Source organism: Coturnix japonica, chromosome 5 (assembly GCF_001577835.2).
Source record: "Coturnix japonica isolate 7356 chromosome 5, Coturnix japonica 2.1, whole genome shotgun sequence".
Taxonomy (NCBI): Eukaryota; Metazoa; Chordata; class Aves; order Galliformes; family Phasianidae; genus Coturnix; species Coturnix japonica.
Window position 1 is genome coordinate 52,538,686 of NC_029520.1, and position 25,630 is coordinate 52,564,315.

The 25,630-nt window shown below is 48.8% G+C and overlaps 1 protein-coding gene across 6 annotated transcripts in view; it reads right to left on the minus strand.

Moving 5' to 3' along the window:
* Nucleotides 1–25,630, minus strand: part of NIN (ninein) — a 51,622-nt gene that overhangs the window by 10,767 nt on the left and 15,225 nt on the right. For 3 of the 6 annotated variants that reach the window (XM_015865969.1, XM_032445128.1, XM_015865970.1), the window contains exons 5-27: nucleotides 22,579–22,618; nucleotides 21,367–21,557; nucleotides 20,740–20,886; nucleotides 19,930–20,097; nucleotides 19,130–19,266; nucleotides 18,692–18,832; nucleotides 17,994–18,168; nucleotides 16,997–17,107; nucleotides 15,874–15,963; nucleotides 14,473–14,626; nucleotides 13,904–14,025; nucleotides 12,466–12,980; nucleotides 9,796–11,781; nucleotides 8,599–8,724; nucleotides 7,722–7,791; nucleotides 7,339–7,554; nucleotides 7,084–7,197; nucleotides 5,677–5,799; nucleotides 5,050–5,163; nucleotides 4,317–4,463; nucleotides 3,369–3,530; nucleotides 2,399–2,548; nucleotides 2,184–2,282 (exon numbers count right to left, since the gene is read on the minus strand). In XM_015865969.1, coding sequence (XP_015721455.1) covers nucleotides 2,184–2,282; nucleotides 2,399–2,548; nucleotides 3,369–3,530; nucleotides 4,317–4,463; nucleotides 5,050–5,163; nucleotides 5,677–5,799; nucleotides 7,084–7,197; nucleotides 7,339–7,554; nucleotides 7,722–7,791; nucleotides 8,599–8,724; nucleotides 9,796–11,781; nucleotides 12,466–12,980; nucleotides 13,904–14,025; nucleotides 14,473–14,626; nucleotides 15,874–15,963; nucleotides 16,997–17,107; nucleotides 17,994–18,168; nucleotides 18,692–18,832; nucleotides 19,130–19,266; nucleotides 19,930–20,097; nucleotides 20,740–20,886; nucleotides 21,367–21,557; nucleotides 22,579–22,618 — 5,298 coding nt within the window. Of the gene's footprint in view, nucleotides 1–724; nucleotides 822–1,186; nucleotides 1,248–2,183; nucleotides 2,283–2,398; nucleotides 2,549–3,368; nucleotides 3,531–4,316; nucleotides 4,464–5,049; nucleotides 5,164–5,676; nucleotides 5,800–7,083; nucleotides 7,198–7,338; nucleotides 7,555–7,721; nucleotides 7,792–8,598; nucleotides 8,725–9,795; nucleotides 11,782–12,465; nucleotides 12,981–13,903; nucleotides 14,026–14,472; nucleotides 14,627–15,873; nucleotides 15,964–16,996; nucleotides 17,108–17,993; nucleotides 18,169–18,691; nucleotides 18,833–19,129; nucleotides 19,267–19,929; nucleotides 20,098–20,739; nucleotides 20,887–21,366; nucleotides 21,558–22,578; nucleotides 22,619–25,630 lie in introns of all 6 variants that reach the window. The other 3 variants (XR_001555949.2, XM_015865971.1, XM_015865972.1) reach the window with 3 other exon arrangements.

The window sequence follows — 25,630 nt, forward strand, 5'->3', positions numbered from 1 at the left end:
TTAAGTTTCAGCCAAGCCAATTTACAGCTTAAATTTGCATAAGATTAATGATTTCTTCATGTAAAAATCATTCTTCCTGTAAGAGCCAGCTAACTGCATCACAAAATCCTCTCGTTATCTCATAACCATTACTCTGGTCCCTTAGGAAAAGGTACGTGAGATTATGTTAAGCAGTATCACTTTTCCTTTCACAAGTGCCATAATTAAGGCCTCAATTAGCCATCACAGTTCCGTTATTGAGTTCATCTATAATGGAATCGACTATAAGCATTTGACATAATGGCGTAATTCTATCAAGGGTACTGCTCTAATGGTGTATCCAATGGTGGAGCCCCAGTGTAGATAGAGAAGGGCTTGAAATGTGATAAGAACATCAGTGCTGTGGCTGTGATAGCATCTGTTCACCTCTGCTGGCCCAAATGGATAGAATGCAGGTTTATAAGGTATTCTAAAGTAGTACAAGTATTTTAAAAAGCTTATATATGTATATATAAATATCCATATCAGGAGGTTCTTTAGAATCAACTTGCCTATAATGAAGCTGTTCTTTTACCAACAGCATAAAGAGTAGAAATAATGACATTTAGATGGGATTTGTGCAGGGTTTCATGGGATGTTGCAAAACACACGAGTGGAAGAGCTGAGGAAACCACCAGGAAATGTTAACACCTCAAAATTAAGTTGTTAATGGGTAATGAAAACGATGTATTTTTGCCATATTCACCTGTGGAAGGAAGTGGAACAGTAAGGAGCTCACTAAACTATCAGGGATGACACAGCGTGACCACGTATCAGTCAGCACTAGGGAAACACTTGACGGTCTGGTGGAAAGGCATGCAAAGAGGCAAACATGAGGACACCTTCAGGCCTCACAGTCACTGTGTGAGGAGGAAGGGATGGAGCCACTTCTCATTTTCTCATCATCAGTTTAATCCTTTTGAATGCAATTGGTCATTTCTCCATTTTCACTGCAACCCCTTTGGAAATACCCAATGTTTTCCTATTGAATCAAATCACTGAATGCACTGCCTGCACCCAACAGGTCAGTGCAGCTGCTGAAATAAGGATGTTACATTCAAATGAATAGTGGCTCCTTTACTTCAAAAGATGCATGGAGTGATAAAGCAAATCCATTCAAAGATGTTTTCCTCATGCTATGGTAGTACATTGAAAATGGTTGCTCTACCTTCGCACACTATTTCAGAGAGAGAACTGCACCCTTCTCTGCTAGTTCCAACCACTGAGTTCTAGACAGGTTAGCCATGGACAAAAGGAGAACAGGCACAAAAGAGAAAGTTAGAGGTCACGAAGCGCTGAGTGAATGTTACACAGCCCTGTTGGGATAATGTTATCAGAAACAGCAAGTCCTGCGCATTTGAATTACAGGTTTTGGGAGGAAAACCAAACCCAATTCCACTCTTACATACAGACTGAAGAGCTGAACAGAGCTGGGATTATCCCCAAAGCATAATTAAGAACACACGAAGCAAAGGCACGGGAAATAAAACTGTTTTCAATGACTTGTCAAAATTTCATCTTTTCTAATCAAGTCTTTAATAATTTTACAGCTAATTACATGGCATATTCAGCATAACATGCTTCCCATTTGCTTTCTTGGTGAAAGCCATGAGGTATCTCAACAAACAGTGCTGCAAAAGCCTCATCTATAAGACAGTCTGATTTACCAAACAAGTAAAAAATATGTTTTAAACTCAAATTCAGACCATCAAGTTCAGTGCAAAGACAACTCAGAGATCCAGTGAAGCAAGGCTTCCATTCAGCCAACTATTCCCAAGGTCAATAAGAACAGGCTTCTACATTAAGAGCAGCATTAGGCAAATATTAGTCAGGAAATTTGAGGTTATGTGTTTTAGGAAGGAAGAACCAAGCGTTAGCCTCGCCTCAAGCACAGAAGCAAAATCCTTCCCTGTTTCATTTCATATCTGGAACATTACATGAATACCCATGAACCACATCGTGCTTCACAGAAGCGTGGCAGTCACACTAACATTGATCATGAAAGAGGATGTTAACATTAGAGGACATTGATTCTTCCATTTTTGATCGTTTCCCTCAAAAGAGGAAAAGTTTTCTTTCATTTTATAAATAAATTAATGGATTCAGTGACATTCTGATAACCCTCCACACTACAGACAGCGCAGTCAACACCTATTGAGAAGTACCTCCATTAACTGATCATCCAGCTTGACCTGCTTTTTCCTTAGCCCTTCATTTTCTGAGCTCGTTTCCAGTTCATGCCCAAGAGAATTCATCTGACTGATCTGTGGAAGACAAGACGTTTCCTTAAGAAGGCAGCAGCTTTGTTTTACCTGCTGTATTCAACAAGTCAGGAGTTACTGCACGTCACACCAACTCCAGATTAAGTATTTGGACTAACCTTCCTATTGGCAGAGGACAACTCCTTCTGTAGCTGCTCACACTCCCTCTTCAAGCTTAATTTCTCCTGCTCTATGGCTTTGACAATACCTGACTGGCTTTGATGCTTCTGGTGCTTTAGGGAAAGGACAGTGGATTCCAGCTGTCGGATCTAAACAGACCAGAGATGAACAAATGTGAGAAGACATTCCAGACCATTCTGTCTGCTTCATAGTAATGTCTGGGGCACATTCCAGAAGGTCAAAACTGACAGCCCACTGCAAATCAATTGCATTTGCAATATCTAGTACCATCTAATTTCAGACTCATAACAGATTGTGCTACTTTAAAACATTTTAGCTTTGAGCATCCCTTTCTCCTCATAATTTGTCTGATCTGTGAGCTGGAAATTTAAACGTGAAGAACGCTGGAAGGTTTTACAAATAAATCCCAGAGTTGTAGGTGTTGGAAGGGCCCTCTGGAGCTTCCACATTCCACCCAGGGTGGGCAGTGATAGGACAAGGGGGAATGGTTTGAAACTGAGACAGGGGAGGTTCAGGTTGGATCTTAGGAGGAAGTTTTTCCCCCAGAGGGTGGTGACGCACTGGAACAGGTTGCCCAAGGAGGCTGTGGATGCCCCATCCCTGCAGGCATTCAAGGCCAGGCTGGATGTGGCTCTGGGCAGCCTGGGCTGCTGGTTGGTGACCCTGCACACAGCAGGGGGTTGGAGCTGGGTGAGCACTGTGGGCCTTTGCAGCCCAGGCTATTGTGTGACTTTATGAATCCCCAGCTAAAGCAGGTTCCCTACAGTAGGTTGCACAGGAAAGTGTCCAGATGACCCCTACCACCTCTGCAGCCCTTTGCTGCGCATCTGCTTAGAACTGAGGAACCCAGAAGGAGATCCAGTACTCCGGATGTAATCTCCCCTCAGTGCAGAGCAGAGGGGGCAAGACCAGAATCCTAGACAAGAGACTATCTGAATGGTCCCCTACCTTCTCCCTGGCATGCACCAGCTCTGTGGCAGAACTCCGGGCCTCCCTCTGCAGCCGTTCCTTCTCCTGCTGCAGCAGCTGCTGCTCCTGGGCCATCAGCTGCTCCAGCTCATCCTGCTGTGAGCGCCCTGGGGAAGGCACAGCCCGTGCTAGGACTCGGTTCTTAAGACAGACAGAATTGCAGGGTTAGGCCTTCAACAGAGAAGCAGACGTTTTCTCTGTTCAGGTGGGGTTTAAGGAGGCTTTTGGTAGCTGCAGGGTTCCATCTCCCTCCCAGCCTGTGTGCCATTTCCCAGTCAAATCCAGCATGGTCATCCCAGCATGCAGCCAAGCACTTCACCACAATCACAGCTGGAATGGTTACTGTGAGTGCACACACAACTCAGCGGCACAAAAAGGGAAATAGGGCTCTATTTTGGAGCCTCATCAAGTAAATAACAGAACCCCATTACACATTATTCAGTAATAGCTGTGATTCAGCTCCTGTTGCACAATTCTCAAGCACTCTCCTTTCTGTGTGGATGTTAAATACTCCTTTAATTACAGGGCAAAGGAGCCAAATCAGGGGCTAAACTCATAATGCCAATTCAGGACTGCTGCCTGCCACCTCCTTCAGACCCACCTCCTCATCAGCTTGGCATTGCAAACAACCTTACCAACCTAATGATAGTTAACTCTTAAAAATGAAAACTATTAAAACCAGTAAGTAGCACAGAAATATTGTGTTATTTTTTTTATACCCTCCTCCCTCCAGCCAGTTTGACTGCGAGCTTTCCATCACTTGTGTTTACAAGAGTCAAAACCAATGTCATTCAGAATCTACTTGCTCAGGCCTGCAGCACCATTTCTGCCTTGTACATTAATGAGCCAAGCTAAAAATGAGACTGGCTCCAGAGACAGGATGCCCATCTATAGGTCACCCACGTGGATCTGATAGAGGTCAGTTACCTTCTCATTGGCGTTCTGCAGCTGCTTGTGTAAAGACATCACCTCTTGTTCGAGAGCTTCCTTCTCCTGCTGTGCCACCCGCAGGTCTGACCTCAGGCGGGACATCTGGAGGGTGGTGGTCTGCAGGGTTTCATCCAAGCTCTGAACCTGCAACGTGCCACAAACATCTGCTATTTGACTGCTGGCTGTTGGAAAGAGGTGATGAGGTGACACTGGTGGCCCACCCTCCTATAACACTAACCAGATCTTCAAGTCTCTGCTTCAAATGAGCTGCCTTACACTCTTAAATATGGCCAAAATACCACACCCAGACACCTTCCATCCCAGAATATTGACTGCGATATGCTGGGAAAAGGAGATTCTCTTGGAATTATTTCTTCATGGCCAATAAGAGTCAAGAGAAGCACCATCAGCCAAGTAAATGGCCATTTTTCCCTTCCCTTGGCTGCTAGGAAACAAGCTAGCACCAGAAAGCAGGGAGCAGAAGCAGGATCTCTGCAGTGGGACAGAGTGAATTGGCAAGAAGAACTTGGAAGTGGGGAAAAAAAGGTCATATTTAACAAGTTTCCTTTTGTCCTTTAAGGACATCACTTTGAAAGCCCATCAAAGCGCCCATTCTCAGCTGCACGGAGTCTCTGCACATGTTAGAAGAGGGCTGTTTTCTATGAAAGAAGCTGTACCAGAAATTCTGAGATGCTTTGATTCAGGACCGTAACAAAACCCACTGTTATACCTTCTCCTGTGAAACTGATAGCTGTGTTTTCAGGGTCTGACTCTGCTGCTCCCAAGACTTCTGCTCCTGCTTCAAGCCGCCAACTGTGCTCTCCAAGAAGCTTACTTTGGCCACCTGGAATAAGATTACACAGCTAAGCCTGAATCATCTGGGATTTTCTTTAACTCAGTTTGACTTCAGGAGTTATGATAGATGGAGTTACAGCTCCGCAAGGAAGTTAGAGGGGAGCAAAAAATAAACCACAGCCCAACCAACTCAGTTTCAATCTATGCACAACAAGATCATTATTTATGGCATGCTTACTGTGCTGCCCCGGCCTGGAGTTAGCACAGAGTGCAAGAACACTGCCCTCCTTGTCCTGCTGCAACATTTCTATCCATGCCTCTGCTCCTCACGACGTTTGGAATTTGCTATGTGACCAAATTGCACTCAAGCTATGCTCCAAAAGCTCTTTTTAATAGCAATGAGGGAAAATATGCAATGGCACGGAAACCTTGATCTGGCCTGAAGGTAAGAAGGAAACCCAAAGTAGTTCTATTGCTTAAAGGGATGCAGACTCTGATATAAGGACTTCAGTACCTCATTACAGCACATGGGTAGGGACACGGGTGTGCAGTCCTGCCTTACCTTATCAATACACCTGCTTAATTCCTCGCTCAGCGCTTCCTTCTCTTTCAGCAGCTTTTCATTTCTAGTCATCAAACTAGAGACTTCGTTCTGAAGGTCAGAGAGGTCAGGGCATCTGGGGAGCTGTGGGAGACAACCCCCTCCCATCAGTTCAGAGCTTTGCATGCAAGCATTAAACAAAGCCTTCTCCTTGCCTTAGGACCAATTGTAGTGTACTGGATAGAGTGGAAAAGATGGGAGCAGAATATCACTCATGTCCCAGGACAGCCTGTGTTAGGGCTCCTATGAACCACATGCCCACAGACAGGTGCTACACCTCCTGCACAGCGTGTATTAGCATGTTAAAGCCCCTGACATAATACAGGACCCATTGGGTTGTACAACACTAATTGGAATGGAAACAGAACATACCAGATACTACATCTTTGAATTTCCATTTTGTATATTATGGTGGGTTTTGTTTTTTAGTTTTAAGAACAACCAGAACATACCGGGAATTCTCCCCACATCCACACATCTCCATTCACCTGCTAACATCATCAGGGCAGATAAGGCTTTGGATACCTCCTTCCCAGAAAAGGGGGAAAGAAAAGCCACCCAGCTGACTTCTCATCCCTTTCCCACCTGGCGCAGTGCTTCAGCTTTGTCTGCCTGTTCCTGTGCACTTTGGGCTCTGCTCACTCAAGCCTTCTGTCTTTAATTACACTCGAGCCACAATCCACTCTTGACTCAATAGATCTCATCTGCTTTTGCTTTTTAAGGCCATTATAAACCCCAAGCATTGGGAACATCAAAAGAGTGCTCTGCTTAAAAGACAAAGACTTCACAGCACCCTAATCAGGAAGGCTAATTCACTTTCACTTGTAGCCTTCATTATCTTTAATTATCATCATATCCTTACTGCCAAATGAACCATGTTTATATGGACAACAGCCAAGCCCTCCAGGAAATTATCTTTTTAAGTTCTGAGATGCCAAACCCTCCAAGTGGCACTCCTATTGCTTTGGTTTTGCTAGGGGACATGGTGGAAGCAACCACTCCCTCAGAGGAGTGGATATTCTCCTGCCCACCCTACTAATACGAGCTAGAAAAGCCTTATATGTTGCTGTATTAAAGTTTTTAAGTCTCGGTCTTTAATGACAAAGACCAACTGTGAAAAATCTACTGCTCTTGATTAACTTTTGGCAAAGCCTAAGAAAGCAAAACCAACCACAATTGAACAGCTGTATGTTGTACTGACAGGCTTCTGCAAGATTAATAACAATGTCGTTGATAATATACATTACATTATGACACTTGGTTAGAGAAATTAACTATTTCCATTACAATCAAGAGAGCAGAGCCCGTGAAGAGACAGGTTGGTGGCTCTAAGCCAACACCTGATGGTACCTGGATAGGGTGCCATACCTGTTTTGCCTTCTCCAGCTCCTCCTTGAGAAGGCAGTTTTCCTGCTCCAACATATGAGCTTGAACTTTTGTTTTTGACAGCTCCATCTCCAAGGAGGACACCACATTTGATGACTGCAAGAAGTAAAAGGCTCAGATTTCAGTTTGAGAGACAGTAATGTTACACAGAGGGTGCTATGATCAGTGATATGGGTTGGGGAATAGATGCTAATTCCTCCTAATTGCTCCATCCCACTAGAGCCACTTATCCCATACCTTTACTTTATTGTTTTCTAGTTCCTCTTTCAGTGCCAATCTCTCCTTTTCCCACTCTTCCAGAGTACATCTTCCTGCTTCCCTTTCCTTTTGTTTCAGCACCCTTGCCAGCTGTTGGTTGAGATCCTGCACATCTGCTTGGTTTTTGGAGTTTCTCTGGCTCAGTTCTGTGTTTTCAGAGTCCAGCTGCTGGTTCCTGGCCTTCAGATCTGCTACCTGAATTGGGAGAGCAGTGTTAATTAGGACTAATTTTGCACTGAACAATAGATTTATTTTTAAAACAATTACAGTAACATCAGTTGCCTTCAGATTGCATCGTCTAAAGGACTGATGATTGCTCAGTGATGTTCCTCCAGAGAAGCTGATGGACTCAGTCTGCATACCTGCTTTTTCAGATTGTCGACCATCTTCTGAACAGCCACTTTCTCCTTCCTCACTGCCTCTATCTTTTGCCTAGGGAAAAGGAAAGCTCATCAGCATAAGGGTCACTTGTTAATATACACGCCTGCAAAAACAAGCTGGTTGACATCACAATAAATGGTCATTCTGGATTTTTATTTTACACTTGCATCACTGCTTTGCACAGGCTTGGTGAGTACCTGCTTCGTTGACACCCCCATACATCTCTTTCCTAGAAGACTGGGGGCTGGAGCAGCTCTCATATGAGGAAAGTTTGGGGGAACTGGGCTTGTTTAGCTTTGAGTAGACTGCAAGGAGACCTCATAGTGGCTTTCCAGTACTTGAAGGAAGCATATAAACAGGAGGGGGAACGGCTGTTTGTGAGGGTGGGCAGTGACAGGACAAGGGGGAATGGTTTGAAACTGAGACAGGGGAGGTTTAGGCTGGATCTTAGGAGGAAGTTTTTCCCCCAGAGGGTGGTGACGCACTGGAACAGGTTGCCCAAGGAGGCTGTGGATGCCCCATCCCTGCAGGCATTCAAGGCCAGGCTGGATGTGGCTCTGGGCAGCCTGGGCTGCTGGTTGGTGACCCTGCACACAGCAGGGGGTTGGAGCTGGATGAGCACTGTGGGCCTTTGCAACCCAGGCCATCCTATGATACAGCCCACGGGTTAAGCTCCTCCTTCAGCACTAAGATTGAGCAGGAGAAACTGTAGGCCAGGGGAAAGCACAAAGATTGCTGGTGGCACCAGACAGTCTGCTTGCTTCAAAGTCCAGGCAACACCTAAGGTGCTTTAGGAGAAAGGATGTGACTCTGCAGTGAGAGCCTGAAGGTGCACATGTGGTCCCATGGAGTCCTTACCGCATCTCCTCCTGGGATCCGTTCAGCTCCCTCAGTTTCAGGCTGGAAGCACTGCCCTCCTCGTTTAGCAGCGTCACTCTGTTTCTCAGAATGGCATTTTCTTCTCTGAGCTTCTCAGCCTCACATCTGTGGCAGAGAGATGAGACATATGAGAACAGCATCTGTGCATCACCAAAGGAGAGAAGGCACTGAAATCCTGACCCGCTTGTGATCCTCAGCAACAAAGCTGCAGCTGGGTTATTCATATGAGCTGTACATAGGTTTTACATATAGACTGCTTCCCAGATTGCGAGAAAGGGGATATTAGCTGTACAAAACTCCTGCACAAAGTTAGTTACCTAAGATAGCCAGTAGAAGTTTTGCACTTCTATACTGTACTACACCTTCTGGTCCTTAAGGTACCAGTAACATAGTTGTGACTTTGAAGAGCTCAGCACCACCATAAGCAGACTGCTGGCACGGTGGCAGGTTCAAACTAAAAGAGGTGAGAGTTGGACTGGACGTAAGGAAGAAGTTATTTACACTAAGGATGGAGAGGCTCCGGCACAGGTTGCCCACAGAGGCAGCGGTGCCCCATCCCAAGAGAAACCCAAGGTCAGGGGATGGGCTGTGTGCACTGATGGAGCTGTGGGTGTTCCTGCACATTGCAGGGAGTGGGAGCAGATGGTCGTGAAAGGTCCCTTCCAACTGTGAAACCATTCTATGGCTCTGTGACTCTTTAGTGTTAACTCTGTTATTTAGAAAAAGCAAAACAATCGTAGCTTTTCAAGTAACACCCAGTGCTAGAAAGGAAAAGAACAAAGAGCTGATATTAGTAAAAGCTGAAAGCATTCTGAAAACATAACCACCATCTTTTAGACACTAAAACACAGAGGGCCCTGCTGTCCCACATACACACTGCAAAGGCAATTGCATCAGTCGCTGGTATTATGTTGTGCTAAGTCGCATTCAGAGGAACAAGGCACACGTTTATTCCAGCCATGGTTATCCACGTTCAGACACCTACCAGCAGTCAGATTCTGAGGCACTGCTTTCTAGAGCTAAACTACAGGGGTTAATGTGGCAGCTGCTGGGCGGTCAGTAGGGCTATGGATGGTCAGCAGGACACACTAGGTTAGTTTCTACGTGGAGCAGGCAGCAAGCTGGAGTGCTGTGGGGCTGCCACGCTTCCCACAAAGCTCTGCAAGCGTACATTACCTCAAAAGATCAACTTTTTGCTGCAGCTCAGTGCACGTGCTTTGCAAGCCATGCATCACCACGTTCCTCTCCTCCTCCCCTTGGAGATGCAGGTCATTGGGGTTAACCAGAGTGGGAACCTCCTCCAGCATCCCACTGTGCTCCTGCAGGCCCCTCTTTCCTGTAGAGGTTTCCTTCATCGTGCTGTCACACTGGGCATGCTCATCTTGCAGAGCCTCAAACACTGCCACCCGTTCTTCCAGCTTCCCAAGCTGGCATCGTGGCCTTAACTTTCCCCTGGACACATCTATTTCTCCTCCAGTACTTTGGGTTTGGCCATCTTTCAATTCTCTAACTGCTTTGGGGAGCTGCGTGTTTTCCTCCCAGAGCTTCATGCTTTCCGGGTCACTTTCTTGTAGCTGGCAATGAAAGCTTCTCAGCTCACACAGGTTGTCTTCCAGGACTCTGTTTTGTTCAATTAACTTCATCACTTCAGATTTTAGGTCCTCATTTTCTGCCTGAATTTCTTCCTGCAGTGACAGCAGCTTGGCTTGTGCCAACAGTCTTTCTTGCAGCTCTTCAACCCTCTCCCAGAGCTGAGGCATTGCACTTTCCAGGTCACTGTTCATCGATCCTGGAGCACATTCCAGTTCTTTGACGTGCTTGACCTCAGTCTGCAGCTTTGAAGCATCAGGATAAAAGCTTTCATTCCTGGGAGATGCTCTGTTACTTAGCAGACAGACATTCTGCTGCTTAATACCATTTTGGAGTATTTTTAGCCTGGATACTCTCTCAATATTTCTCTTTTTTTGCAGCAGAGGCACCTGAGAAACCACCTCTTGATCCTTGTCCAAATCAAGGCTGCAATCACTTCCCAGTCCCATTTTACCCCGTGGTACCTGGCACACCCACACCTCAGGAGCATCACTGTCCACTCTGCTTCCATCACACGGCTCCTCCAAACCAGAACCCATCCCTTCTTTAAGGTCTGCAGTGTCAGCCTCCAGGAGCTGAAAGCCATCCAGATGCTCTCCTTTGCTTTCATCTCTGCAGCCACAGGGCAGCCCTCCAGGGTGGGAGCAATCAGGCCAGGCACACCCCATAGATCTGCACTCAGCATCTCGCAGCCTTTGCTGCAGCCTGACAATCTCAGCAGCCATCCTGACATTTTCCTTCACAGCTTGCTCGTGCACCTTCTGCAGGTTTATAAGAACATCTGTGTCATCTCCCAGAGCTTCTGTACCGGAGAAAGAAGCTATTTTGCTCTTTGCTTTGGTGTATTCATTCTCTAGGACCCGATAGTGATTCTGTACTGCAGAAAAACTATGATTCTCCCACTGCAACTTCTGCACTTTTTCTTGGAGGTTTGAGATCTCCAAATGCATCTCTGCCTTTTCTGCTTCTGCTTTCACACAGATGTCTTTGTTTAAACTTTCCAAAGCAAGAAGTTTGGAATTCAGTTCTTCCTTCTCCCGCTTATACTCACTGTTGAGTCTCTCCAGTTTCTGGCTGACCAACTTCCCACTTTCCTCCACCGTGTTGATACGTTCCTCTTTGTCCTTCAGCTCTTTCTCGTGGTCATTTTGCAGCTGTAACATCTCATTGCTCAGCTTTCTCTCTTGCTCCTCAGCAGCATCCCTCAGCTCCCGCAGCTCTTTCTGGAGCTGCTCCTTCTCACACACCAGCATGTTCACCTCCTCCTTAAACTTCTTCTCCAGGAGCTCTTTTTCTCTGCTCAGTGCAACAGAAGCAGCCTTCTCATTTGCCAGGCTTTCCTTCAGCTGTTCATGGGCTTCAGCGACCTCCTGGGCAATTTCATCCCTTTCAAATTCCCACTGAGCCTTCTCCTCTCTCTGCAGCTCCATAAGCTCATGCAGCTCTCGCTGGTGGCGGCCCTCCAGACTCTGGATGGTTTCTTCATATTTATTCACAAGTGTTTGGGTGTCAGCAGAGAACTGGCTTTCAGCATGAGATGCTCTTCTGTTATAGTCACTTTCCATTTTTCGCCTAAACATGGTTAACACAACACATTACTAAACCCTGGGCTAGCTCAGGAAGAGATCAATTTTCAAAGCTACTTAATGAAATGAACCAAATACTTACTTCCTCCTACTGAGTTTTAGCGGCACTACTGATTGCTGGGTGTTTCTGAGAGCAAAAGTTACACTGAAGCTTCAGTGATGATTCAGTGACCATAGCCATGAGATGTGCCCTTTGAAATAAATGGTGCTATGTATAGCATGTTCTCCTTCTACACCTGGTATTGAATTTGTGGGGGCAGATATTCTTGTCCCCATCTCTCCCTGTCAGCTCAGGATGGTCTCATTACTTTTGACACTCACTCCTGACCAGACGCATTTACCAACCACCTGTTTGCTTCTTCAGAAAAGGACAACTTGAAACCAAGGGAGTGTAAAGCACAGGGATGCTGAATGGAGCTCAAATGAACTATACCTGGTCATGCTTTAGCAGTACTGCTGCCTCTGAGTGAGCTAAGAACCAACAGAAATATCTGCTGGAAAAGGGTCAGAAGACAAAGCTCTGGGTATGAGCTCATCTGTGTTCTGTAACAAAGCACTATACAGTTATAACACCTGAAATGAGCACTGGGAACGAGCTCTGTGCTAGCATCACTAAGGTCACAGTGCCGAGCAGCACAGAGCACGGCCACAGAGCCACGGGGACACTCACCTCTCCTCCTCCAACTCCAGCCTGTGCTTCCTCAGCAGCTCCTCCTTCTCCATGCTGTGTGCTTCTGCCATCCTCTCCAGCTGCTGATGGAAGCTGTGCTCCAGCTCTCCCTTCTCCTCCTGCAGTGCCTGCAGCAGCGCTCTCATCTTCTCCTCTGCCCACGCACCGTTCTGGATCAGCTCCTCCCGTTCTCGATTGAACTTCTCATTTGCCTGCTCCAGCCTGGCTCTAACATCATCCTCGTGCTCCTGCCTCAGGAGCTCCTGCAGATTGGCTTTCTCCTCACTGAAGCTGACCTGCAGCTTGTTCTTCTCAGCATCATGTTCGCAGCCGAGCTTTTCTTGCTGCTCCCTGAGTGCTGCAGCCTCTCCTTGCAGCTCTGCAACTTGGCTTCTGAGCCCAGCTATCTGCTCCTCCATCACACACATCTCCTCGCCATACTTCTTCCTCATGTCTTCCTGCTCCCTCTCACAGTGGGTTTTTGTCTCATCCAGCTGCTTCTCATAGTGACTCACCTGCAGAAAGAACACAGACTGTTTGGCTTCCTCCAGAATGTATAACAGAAATGAACAGGAAACATCTCTAGAACGTTTCCACATACTCTATAGAGCATTTGGACACTTAGCTTGGATGTCAGGGGGAAGTTCTTTACTGTGAGAGTGGTGAGGTGCTGGAACAGCTGCCCAGAGAGGCTGTGGATGCCCCGTCCATCCCTGGAGCTGTTCAAGGCCAGGTTGGATGGGGCCCTGGGCAGCCTGGGCTGGTATCCATGTGGAGGTTGGTGGCCCTGCCTGTGGTGGGGGGTTGGAGCTTCATGAGCATTGAGGTCCCTTCCAAGCCAAGCCTTTCTATAATTATATGACTCACGCTTTCCATTGGTTTCCCCTGCTAAGAGCTCAGTATCACATCTCACTGTGATAAAGGTGGCTTAGTGAAACTCACATCTTCCTGCTATATTAATTCTGTCACAGAAGAGACAACCCACTCGTTTTAATGTCCTAAGTCAGGTTTGTAAGCTGCTATGGGAGTATTTCACCAACTCATTCTTCAGAGCCCTTCCTCAGATTAAGAGGCTGGTGAGGGGTTTCCCTACATACAGATTTTAGAAATGACATGAAAAGTGATGATTTCAAGGGAATATTGCTTCAGTGCCCTTAACCCACACACATCACTTGTTTCCCTTTGCAAACCAGGGCAGAGACTGACCACTTTGTCAGAATACAATTCCATAACCTTTATCTTATAGCACACACAAAATGAGTGCATTATAAAGATGCAGCATAACTACCAGCTCTTAACTGGAGCTTAAGTCCAGTGTATCAAACACAACAGAAACCCTGTTTGTGGTCGTGCCGCAGCACAAGCCTAGACCCCCCCAAGGCCACACTTAAACAAAAAGGCCACAAAAGTTGTGAAGTTCTAAAGAAAAATAGCTTACAGCATCTTCGAGCTCCTGCTTGAGGTGATGCAAATCGCGGTGATGTTGCTCCTTCATTTGCTCAATGGCCATTTCAGCCTCTATGCTCATATTTAATGGATTGCAGTCTTCTGACCCAAGTCCTTTAAAGAGAATAATTACATGCATCACCTTGAAACACCAAGAGCTATGATTTCAACAGATATATTCATTCACCCAGAGGGTGGTGACGCACTGGAACAGGTTGCCCAAGGAGGCTGTGGATGCCCCATCCCTGCAGGCATTCAAGGCCAGGCTGGATGTGGCTCTGGGCAGCCTGGGCTGCTGGTTGGTGACCCTGCACACAGCAGGGGGTTGGAGCTGGATGAGCACTGTGGGCCTTTGCAACCCAGGACATGCTGTGATTCTACGGTTTGAGCTTTGAACATGGTACAACACTCACGTGCACTTAATGCCGCACATTAAAATGGGAGTGCTGCTATGAATTTCACTAGGAAGGTTCAGGAGAACCTTTACAAAACCCCATCCAAGACCCAAGACACTATAAATATCTACACCACAGCAGATCCCATAGAAGAAACATGCCTTACCCTGGTCAGGTTCAATGCCACTGTTGCCATAGCTTTTGATATCAATGTCAAACTCCTCTGACAGTGAGTTTTTCAGAGATGGCCTGAACACCTTGCCCTGAGTGCGGTACTCCTCCAGCTCTGAGTGCAGCTCATCGATCTGGTCCTGCAGCTCCTGCCAGGGGTGGGGAAAAACATAGAAAAGCTTTGGCGAAAGCAGCCAAGGCAGCTGGGCATCATCTGCACATCAGTGTAACATGGAGACAAGGCATTCAGGAGAGAATTACTGTAGGTAAGGACTCGGTCTTGCCAGTTACCAACCAGGATGGGAGGTGATGGCCTCAAGTCATGCCAGGAGAGGGTCAGGTTGGATATTTGGAGAGGAAACGTTTCCTTTAGAGCGGTGCTGCAGTGGCACAGCTGCCCAGATTGGTGGGGTCAACATCCCTGGCAGCTCCAGAGCTGTGGGGATGTTGCACTGAGCACAGTGGGGTGGGCTGGGGATTTGGAGGTCTTCTCCAACCTGGATAACTCTATGGGCTCCCTTTTGGAGAAGGTACTGTTTTTCTAAGTTCCAACCCACGTGCAAGCAGCAGATCCATTTCTTATTAAGACAACAGAGCCTTCCTCAGATTGATACATTGTGCTTCTGAACTCTACCACTCTGTAGGACCTTTCACTTTTTACTCCTTCATTCTCCCACAGCTTTAAGCAACACCTTTGGAACACTTCTAAACACAGTTGAGAGATCCCTCCTCAAATACCATTCTACTAGGAAAAAAAATAAATCAAAGCAGAAGTAAAAGATCAAATTAGGAAAGAGTTACCCTCATTAGTGCCTCTCCCATCTGGTTCTCCTGCCCACTTGCCAGCAGAGCCTCCCAAGAGTTGGTGCCAAACTCAGTGTGCTCAGCTCAGTGAACAGCATTTATTGAGGAGTATGAATGCCTGAACATGTAAACATGCAACTCTGGAGACCTGGAGGGTTCAGAAAGGGAACCCTAAAGACTAATAGAGTCTGCCAGCACTCAAAAGAGCCAGCTGCACATTCAAGCCAATTCTTATCAAAAAGCATCAATCAGTTCAGCAAATATTTCTAGAAAATATTTGCTTTTTAACCCCAACTTCACAGAGCTGCAATGCTGTTCCAATTACAGCCCCCAGCCAAGCTGGTTCTACAGTGAACATAGATAATGCAGAACAGATGAGCCAAATGCTTGCAATCAGTGCAGCCCTCAGAAAATAGATACTTGCAGACCCACCTTCAAGAAGCATTCAGCTACACAAGGGCTTGGGGAGAAGGCGAGCTTTAAACATGTACAGTTCTTTTTTCTTAAGCCAGAGCTGTTCCACAAACAGACAGCACTCAGAAATACCCCACCCCTGCCCAATGCTGGGTCACAGCCCAAGGACCCCACTCACCCTGCACTGCAGCTCGTACTCGCTCTTCATTTGGGCCAACCTCTCCTCCTGCAGGAAGAACTCTGCGCTGCTGGGATCCAGGTCCCCAAACTGAAACGGTACCAACACCACCCAGTTAGCCTTCCACATAGCCCTGCTCACAGCCCGCTGCCTCCTACTCTTTTATTATATTTTCTCACCGAAATACTACCATACTCAGCTGTTCATCTTGATTTTCAGATGAAGTTTTAGCAGAGGTGCCATGCAACACCAAACACTTCATAATGTGCAGTTGCAGCCTGGAAGCCCAACTGTGTTCTGGGCTGCACAAAGAAGGGGTGGCCAGCAGGGAGAGGGAGGTGATTGTTCCCCTCTGGTCAGCTCTTACGAGGTCCCATCTGCAGTTCTGGGTCCAGGACTGGAGCCCCACAGTACAGGAAGGACATGGAGCTGCTGGAGCAGGTCCAGAGGAGCCACTAAGATGATCAGAGGGCTGGAGCAGCTCTGCTCTGAGGAAAGATTGAGGGAACTGGGATTGTTTAGCTTGGAGAAGAGAAGGCTGCGGGGAGACCTCATTGTGGGCATCCAGTACGTGGAAGGAGTGTATAAACAGGAGGGGGAACTGTCGATTGTGAGGGTGGGCAGTGATGGGACCAGGGAGAATGGTTTGAAACTGAGACAGGGGAGGTTTAGGTTGGATCTTAGGAGGAAGTTTTTCCCCCAGAGGGTGGTGACGCACTGGAACAGGTTGCCCAAGGAGGCTGTGGATGCCCCATCCCTGCAGGCATTCAAGGCCAGGCTGGATGTGGCTCTGGGCAGCCTGGGCTGCTGGTTGGTGACCCTGCACACAGCAGGGGGTTGGAGCTGGATGAGCACTGTGGGCCTTCACAACCCAGGCCATTCCGGGATTCTATGATATGAGCTGCCCTAGAAAGGACCTGCAGATTGAATCTATCAAAAAATCATCAAGGAAGTAAAAAAAATAAAACAGAACACCCTGCAAACCTATGCAATGATTGCTTTGCCATGTATCTCTCCAGTGTCAGTTTCAGCACAACCACAGCTAGGCTGGAGGATCTGTGGTTTCCTTCACTGGAAATTAGCTGAGGAACTGGGAGCACGTGCTGGTCAGAAGCAGCTTTACCTTCTCGGCCAGGACATTTTCCAAGTTCCTCTGCAGTTTGCTTGCCAGGCTTTCATACTCGGCCAGCTTTTCTCCAGTTTCCAAGAGCTCGCTCTCCAGACGGCTGTTTTCCTGCACCAAACATAACCCAACAGCCTCAGCAGTTGCAGAAGGAAAGCAATAGCAAGCAATAGCTCATTAAAGTCAAGTTAGAGCCCGACACTGTTATGAGTTTCAGCCAGCAATGGGAATTGTGCATTGGTTTTCCACCCTCCACACAGCCACAACAAAACAGCTGCTGGTGGTCCCAACATACAGCAACTCCTCTCTTTCAAACTGCTGTTACAGCTCCCTCGATGCTCACAGGACAGCCAGCCTGCTCAGAAGCTGCTCTCCTCAACACCACATGGGTCCATTAACACCCACTGACTGTCAGTGCTTGTGATGTTTGTAAAGGAACATCATTACCCTTCACTTGAGATCAGCTTAAAAACAACCCAAAGCGCTACATCATGATAGAGCAGCTGTCAGCTTCAGATAATTGGCCGTGACTTAAGAATTTCCTAAAAAATACTTCCCATGTTATTACACAGGAAAAGGATCTGAGTGTATAAGGCCACAGGTGCAAGACCGCACTGGAAGGCAGAAAAGAGCTTTCCAAAAGAAATAACATCAGGCTTTCTTTAACATTCAAAACGGAGCCCCACAAGCCCAAGCAGGAGCCTACCCAGGTGACCCAAAAACACCATTACAGATATAGAATGAAACACCCTGAGTCAGTGGCCCTGCATGTGGTTGGGGGGCTGGAGCTTGATGGTCCTTGAGGTCCCCTCCAACCCAATCCACCCTAAGATCCTATGAGTCAGTAGGGAATCATAAGGATCACTGATTCCTATGGTTTTTAACTTGCAGCTCAACCTACTTTCACTTAAGCTCAGCCTACTCTGGCAGAGATCCTATAACTAAGGACCAAATCATAAACGCCGCTCCCTACTCCTGGGTCCACTCAGTCTGTTACCTTCAGTGACAGTGTGAGACGGTCACGGATGTAGTTCTCATCAGTTTTCAGCTTCTCTATCTCCTGCTCCAGCTCCAGCCGCTGCCTGTTTGCCTGCTGCAGGATTTGCTCGCGCTCTTTCCGCAGTTCATTCTTCAGAGCGCCGATTCGTTCCTTGTACTCCTCATCCAGCTTCCTATTAAGGCATCAAAGGTAAGAAAAGCTCAGGAAAAGAAGCAGGCAAATGCTGCTGTGAGTTAAGCTGGGCGCTAATCGGCGCTGCTCCTATCAGTGCCTGCACCAGGAGGGACTGCTGCCTGGAGAAACGTGGATTAACTGCACGGCTCAGCGACGTTTCAGATGCACAGCCCAGAGCCTGATTTTGGGATTAAAGCTGACGTTCCTGCAGCCAGAGATGTCAATATTTGACATTTGACATTCATACGCACCTCATAATGGAGAAGGTGAACGGTGTGCATTGGTGGGAAGCAGAGATGGGAATGGGGCTGGTACCACCTGGGAGCCACCAATGAGTCCAGCAGATTGGGAAAGAACAGCACAGGACCACTTCAGCTTGGCCAAACACAGGATGATCTCAGTCTGCTTTTCACCACTCCCCAAGCTCCAGCCCCAAGCACTTACAGTGCCACAACCCTGCAGCAGTGCTCAGGACAAGCAGTAGCTGCTGTTACCCACCATGGGGTGACCCAACGCCGTACCTGAGGTTGTACTCATTCCGGCGCTCTATCGCTGCATGGTGGTCATCAACTTCAGAAGCCATCAGAGATTTCAGTTTCTCAGCTTTTTCCAAATCCGAGCGCAGCTTCTCCTTCTCTCTGGCCACTTGGTCAATCCGCTCCCTAAGGGTGAAGGAAATGGAGACACTTGGGGCTGCCCCATCTTGTAGCCATAGAGGAGACATGGGGAGCAGAGAGGCACAAGTTATACAAGCAGGTGGTAACAACTGCAGGCTTAAAGACCAGCTGTAGCACAGATCTGTGTTGGATGCACAGGTTGATGGATAACCAAGGACAGTATTTCAAGATACACAGCAGAAAACAACACTGCTTACAGTTAGAGCTTATATGCATGGTGTACAGATGTACAAAGGGGAACAAAGCAAAGGGGAAAGCAGAAGCAGAATCCCAGTGACTTACAGCAGGTGTCTGATCTCTGTCTTGAAGCTGGCCAGAGCTGCCTGGTGGATGCTGTTCTTGGTTATTAGAAGCTCATTTTCTAGTGCCAGCGTCAGCTCGGTCAGGTTCACCTTCCCATCCAAGCTGAAATCCAGTGCCTGTGAAACAATCCAGCGTTAAAACAGAATGTGCTTCCTTGTGCACTTGGACAAGGAGTGGCAGAATGAACTGAGCAGGTTCAGAAAAGACCAGATAAGGTGTTTATGGAAGCCTGGATGTGCAAAATCTGCACAGACTAGAAATGCTAAGAGAAAACTGCTGTTACTGCTGTCAGCAACTCAGAGATGCTCTAGGAATGGACATGAGTAAGTGCTTGATCCCATGCACAGCTTTTAGCAGGATGGGCAGGGAAGGGATTGACATCATGTACCTGATTCACAATACAGAGAGTAAATGGGTAGTGTGTAATAAAGCACTAATTACTCAGCAGGGTTTCAAATGCTTCTCTTGATTCCTTTGCAAGCCATAACCCAGGCCACGTGAGCACTAACAGGTTTGCAGGTGCCATACTCAGCAAGGCAAAGGCATCACTATGCTTTCTACAAACACAGCTGACCTTCCTGAGCTAAGCTGGAAGCCCTATTACACCCATCATTAACTTTCAGCTCTTAGATACATACCACCATTTCAATGATGGACATCACTAGGGACAGCCCAGATCAGTTCTACCCAGATTGATGTTTTTAAGCAAGAAAAAACCCAGCTACAGCCCAGAACCCCACAGAGAAAAGCCAGCAGGGCTGATATGGGCCCACTATTACCTTCAGGACGTCCTGGCTGTTCTCCACGCCCTCCTGGTGCCAGCAGTCCAGGATGCCCTCCACACAGCCATAGCCCATGCCATCATCCAGGCCGGAGAAGAGGCAGAACCCAATGGTGCTGGGCATGGCAGTGGGGCCTGCAGTGCGACGGCCGCTCTCATCGAAGGACTGGAGGGAGAGGGGAGAGCTGTGGAGGGTACAGGCAGGCCCGGCCCCCTGCACACCCACCCGGGAAGGGCTGACGTGGGTCACGTTGCTAGCGGGGATCTAGAGATTAAGGATTAGTCCTGCTGGTCCTCATTGCCACGCCAACGCCCAGCAGTGTCCTCATGGGACCGCAGCACAACCCAGCACAGTGGGCTTAAAGCGAGCTGGAGAACAGCCCAAGCTGGGAGAGACCCACCGGGAACACTGAGTCTAAGGAACCCAAGGAAGAATAGTTTTTGGTGTTAAGTGTTCCTCCCCATGAGAAGGAGCACACAGAAGCCTCAGCTCTGGACAGAGATGGTCAGCAACAACAAAGTCTCCCAGAACTTAGAGTGGAAGGAGCAGGATGTGTGCAGCTGCAGTCTGCCATGTCACTTTGCATACAGTTTACACCCTTATGCACCACACGTCACATCTGGCAAGATGCATCCCCAAACCATGTTATGTTCATAGAATCGTTATGGTTGGAAAAGACCACTAAGTGAGCCATCTCTCCTACCTTGAGCACAAGGACATTCCTACATCATTCTGTCCCCTCATACCCAGAGGACCCTCAGCTTTCCCCCCAGCACAACAAACCAGGGCTCCATGCCCATCCCTCACCTGCATGGAGAGGTGTCTCTTCAGCTGTCGGTACGGGGTAGATGCTGAGGGTGTCAGTGGCTTTGCGTTCCTAAACAAGCTGTAGAAGAAATCCTCTACGCTCATAGTGCCATCCTGCTCCAGGTTATGGAGCACCTCCTCCAGCACCTGCAAGAGGCAAGGGATAGAAATCAAGGCTGTTATTGCTGACAACACTGCAGCAACATTTGGCACAGCAGACCAGCTCCTGTTCCTTGGATCTCGACAAAGAAAGGAAGAGTAAAGCAAACAGACCACAGGACAGTGGCAGCCCACTGCTGGGACAGCCATCTCACAGAGCTATGTGCTGCCCAGCAAAGCAGCAACAGCTCAGATCCAGTCTTTAGAAAGGAAATAATTCCAAGTCATGGCATTCTAAAATGTGAAAAAACATTTCTCCCCCCCCCCCCCCTTTAATAAAGCTGAATCTTTCATAGACTCTGCCTTGAGAACAGAAACAGCCCGCAGTTGCTTTTGACTTTGTGAAGACCTATCTCAGGATATTTGAAACAACATCTTCTTTCTAGATAGAAAGTTTCTAGGATTAAGGAGATATGCTTGGAATGTGAGATATGCTTTATTGCTTAAGCAGCCTCTGGCCCTACTCACCTCCCCATCAATGTGTTGGAGCCCAAACTGCTCGCAGATGGAGATGAGCTTTTTGCGGTTCAAGTGGCCATCCCTGGTGATGCCAAGGTGCTCACACACCTCCTGCAGCTTCTCCTCCACCCACTCTGGTGTGGGCAGTGATGTCCCCTGGGAGGCATTCAGGTCATCAGGGTTCCAGAAGCGCAGCTGCCCTGAAATGGGAGAAAAATCACTCCAGTGTATGGGAATGATCCATTAATTGCATTGATGGCCAACAGATTAATGGAGCTTGCACATCACAAGGAGCTTTGTAGACCCCAGTGCACACCTGGTATGTTGAGGTATGACTACCAGCACCAGCATGGCTGTCAGAGTTTTCTAGAAGCAGATTTCACATGGCATTTAACTTCCATCACAAGCAAAGGATCCCCATGGCCAAGGACAGGGCAAGCTGGGACCCCCAGGATGGAGGTGAGCTGACAGCCACAGTGGGCTGGCAGCCAGAGGGGCACAGCCCTGCTGCCCAACCCCTGATGGAGAGATGGGCCCCCTTCTCCAAAGGATCACAGGATTCACAGAGAAGACCTTGCACAAAGGACACAAACCAGCCAAAGCCTGCCAAGCTGCAAGGCCACCTCCTTGTGCCTGCTGAGAAAGCGGTTTCTGGAGCAAAACCTTGATCCTGGTGGATGGGGTGAGGGTTAGCCAGCAGCTAACATGGGGCAGGTGCTGCAGCAACAAGGAGTTGCATGGCTTAGTGATAAGCACATCCTCATGTGCCATGGAGCATAGCAGCTCACTGCAGCCCCGCCAGCTCATTGCTATGGGGTCCACCCTAAGCATCCCAAACCAAAACACACCCCGGGGTCACCCAGGTCTGCAAACAGGACAGGGAACAGAGGGCTGGCCCGTGGAGACATCTAGTGACCACCCTGCCCCACTACAGGGACCAGGACATGTCCCAGGGGCTGCTTTGGGGACAAGGAAGAACACAAGCAACTGCAGGAAAAGAAGGCAGAGATGCTGAGATGTCAGGCAGTGCCCTTGAGGAGATATGTTTTCACCACCATTACCAGTTTCAAACAAGGAAAGAGCCAGTTGTGTGCTAGCTCAGCCAGAATCAGGCCAGGAACTCAGCATAGCCCAGCAGCACAGCTCTGAGAGCCCTCTGGCTCCTGTGATGATTCTCCTTTCAGCTTTGAAGCCGAACCACATCCATCTGTTCACCCTTACCTTCTGCCTCGTATTCCTCGCTGTCCTGCGTCTTCCAGCGCTGGGGAAGAAACAAAAAGGAACCCTGAGTTGTTATGACTGCAAGACACAACACATTTGAAAGATTCCACAATCAGCATCAAACGAGCTGCCGGCTGCCAGGCTTTCATCTCCCTGCTCCCAGCAGGCAGCCCTGGGCTGTTTGATGCTGCTGCTCCTGGCACACACTGCGCTGCTGGGGGACACAGCACAGCCATGGCAGGAGCTGCCAAAGCCCCGCAGACAGCCCAGGAGAGGTGGTGGCAGAGAGCAGCAGGGCCCAGCAGCCTGATGGGGAAGGAGTGAGAGATTTACTGGTTTTTGAACTCTCCAAGCTGCTTTCTTAGCAACATGGACGATGAGACGGTGGGGATGCAGCTCAGATTGTGCTGTGCATAGGAATCACCTGAATTTGCATCACCCGTTCCTTGCAGCACCTGACTTCCTGCTGCAGAGTGACTCCTGCAGCCCACATAGATCCCACACACAGACAGCTTGGCACAGCCCACCTAGAGCCTTGAGCATCCCTACAGCAGACAGCCCTGCGGCACAGCCCCACTCTCAAGGTGCTTTCACGTCACCTCACACCAGCTGCAGAGCCCGAGCATCCCAGGCAATGCACACCCACAGCAGGTAATTAAGCTGCAACAATCTCACACCAGCACCATGGGGACATCTGCTCCCAGAGCTCACACAGTGTGGGAAATGGGGATTTCACTGCTTTGTGCATCCCATTTTGCAAGCAGGGACCCATCTGCCTGCAGAGTGCAGGGCCAGCAGCCTGAGCTTGGCCCAACCTGAGCATCCCGCCTCCTCTTCCTCCCTTGTATGAGCTGAGGGTCTTTGCTAGCACGCAATGCTCAGCCATTTAATCTCCCAGTCCAGCAACAGCACCAGCAGATGTTACTTCTGCATTACAAGTGTGTCCCTGCGCGTGCATGGGACCGACAGACTTAAAGTCAAAGTCACCCGGGACATAAAGAGGCTCTAAATCATCCTACAGAAGTTCAACACGCCTCATTCCGATTACAGCTAAAAGCCATTAATCTACAGCGTTGCCCTGGAAACTGGATTAGGTCACTGTACATTTTTAGCCTGGCTGCCGGATGAGGGAACGGCCGCTGCCAGCAGCCCCACACGGCCCTTTGCTTTGGGGCCAGGGCAAGAGGCTGGGGGGGATCCCAGAAAGGGGGAGATCAGCCTTTGTTCCCCTGTAGGGCTGCAGGCAAAGATGGGCCGGCAGGGCTGGGGCTCAGCTGGGTATTCAGGACAAAGCCAAGAACATAAATAACACCACACTGGAAGGCTGTGGAGTTTGGCCTCAAGCAGAGCTGTCTGGCTGCAGCCACGACTGAGGCATTGGGGTGGGCAAATCCCTTGTTTGCCCAACAGGTGATGGACACAGTCAGTGGGGATGTGATGGGGTTGGACTGGGGGGTTCTTGGAGGTCTTCACAGAATTGCTGAGGTTGGAAAAGCCCTTCAAGATCATTCAGCCCAACCCCAGCCCAACCATCCTCCCCACACTAACAGCCCTCCGCTCAATCACGGCCCTGAGCACCACCTCCAAATGGTTTTTAAGCACATCCAGGGATGGTGACTCAACCACCCCCTGTGCAGCCCATCCCAATGCTTAACAGCCCTTTCTGTAAAAGCTTATCCTGATATCCAACCTAAACCACCCTGGCACAACTTGGGGCCTTGGTCTTTACCCAACCTGAATGCTTCCACAATTCAGGGAAGCCAGAAAGAAGAGCCAGGCACCCATCTTCAGAGGGGGCATAGAGGGGCAGAGATGCTATTAAGGGTCAGTGCACTCCCCATCACCCCTGGGAGCTGCTGCCACATCCCGAGGCCCTTTGTTTGACTGGGGGTGGGGAGGTGGGCTTAGGGTGGGCACAGTGGGAGGACAAAAGGGGCCGGCGTGCCCCACTGTCCCACAGGGCATTGTTCCCAGCCCCGCAGCTGGATGTGGGTCACACACATCAGCGGCTGCGTGCAGGATTGGGATCCCAGGAATGCATTATCCCAGTGGCGCGTGCTCGGCTGCCCGAGGAGCAGATGGCCGCAGCTTTCAATGCTCTCGTCCTGCAGCCCGGGGCCCGGCGAGCATCTGCAGCCTGTGCCGTTTGCTCGCGGTGGCCTCTCCCCATAATAACTTAGCAACCTCTCCCACCCTGCCATCTGCTTCTGCGAGACAGACCTTTGTTCTCCGCCAGAATATACGGCTAATTAAAATGATGATCAGGAGCACACACTGAGCACAAGGTGATCCCCCGCGCCCGTGCTGACAGCCCCTATTTCATCCTCCTGTGTCTGCCTGGGGATGAGCTCAGAGCCCAGCCAGCACACAGCAAGGGCTGCTTGAAGGCAGCACAGCTCTACAACCCAACCTTACGGGTTATCCTCAGCTGCAAAGTGGAGCATCAATAAATGTGGCTTTGGGGAGAGCGAGCACGACGCTGAGCTGCTCTTTACAGATCCTGTTTTGTACAGGATAAGGCACTGACACAGCCCCATGGTTTGGGTCAAAGCAGCTCTCATCTCCTCTCCCATAACAAAGCTACACCAGACAGCCCTCTCCCTGCAGAAGCAAACACACAGATGTCTGGGGAACAGATGGGGCAGGCGCTGCTGTCACATCCCAGTCACATCCCTTGGGTTTCTATGAGCTTCTGCCTCCTGCAATGAAGGGGGGACCTTTCCCATAGCAGAGCCCACCAGCCGGGCAGGAGATGACAGATGCCTGGTGCTGAGGTTTGGGAATCAGCACAGCCTGGGATGGGGCACATCTGACCACGTACCTGGGGATAGGACACTGGAGGCCCCACAGCTACTGAACCTGCCTCACCCCAACCTCACACTATCACGACAGGCAAAAAGGAAACCAAAACAAGGCCAGCATTCCCCAGTCATGCTTGGCCACCTCTATGCCACCACCAGTCTGAAAGCCAAACAAAATCCATCACTTACACCAAGACTTTGGGATCACAGAATCATTCAGGTTGGAAAAGACCTCTGAGATCCCCAACCCC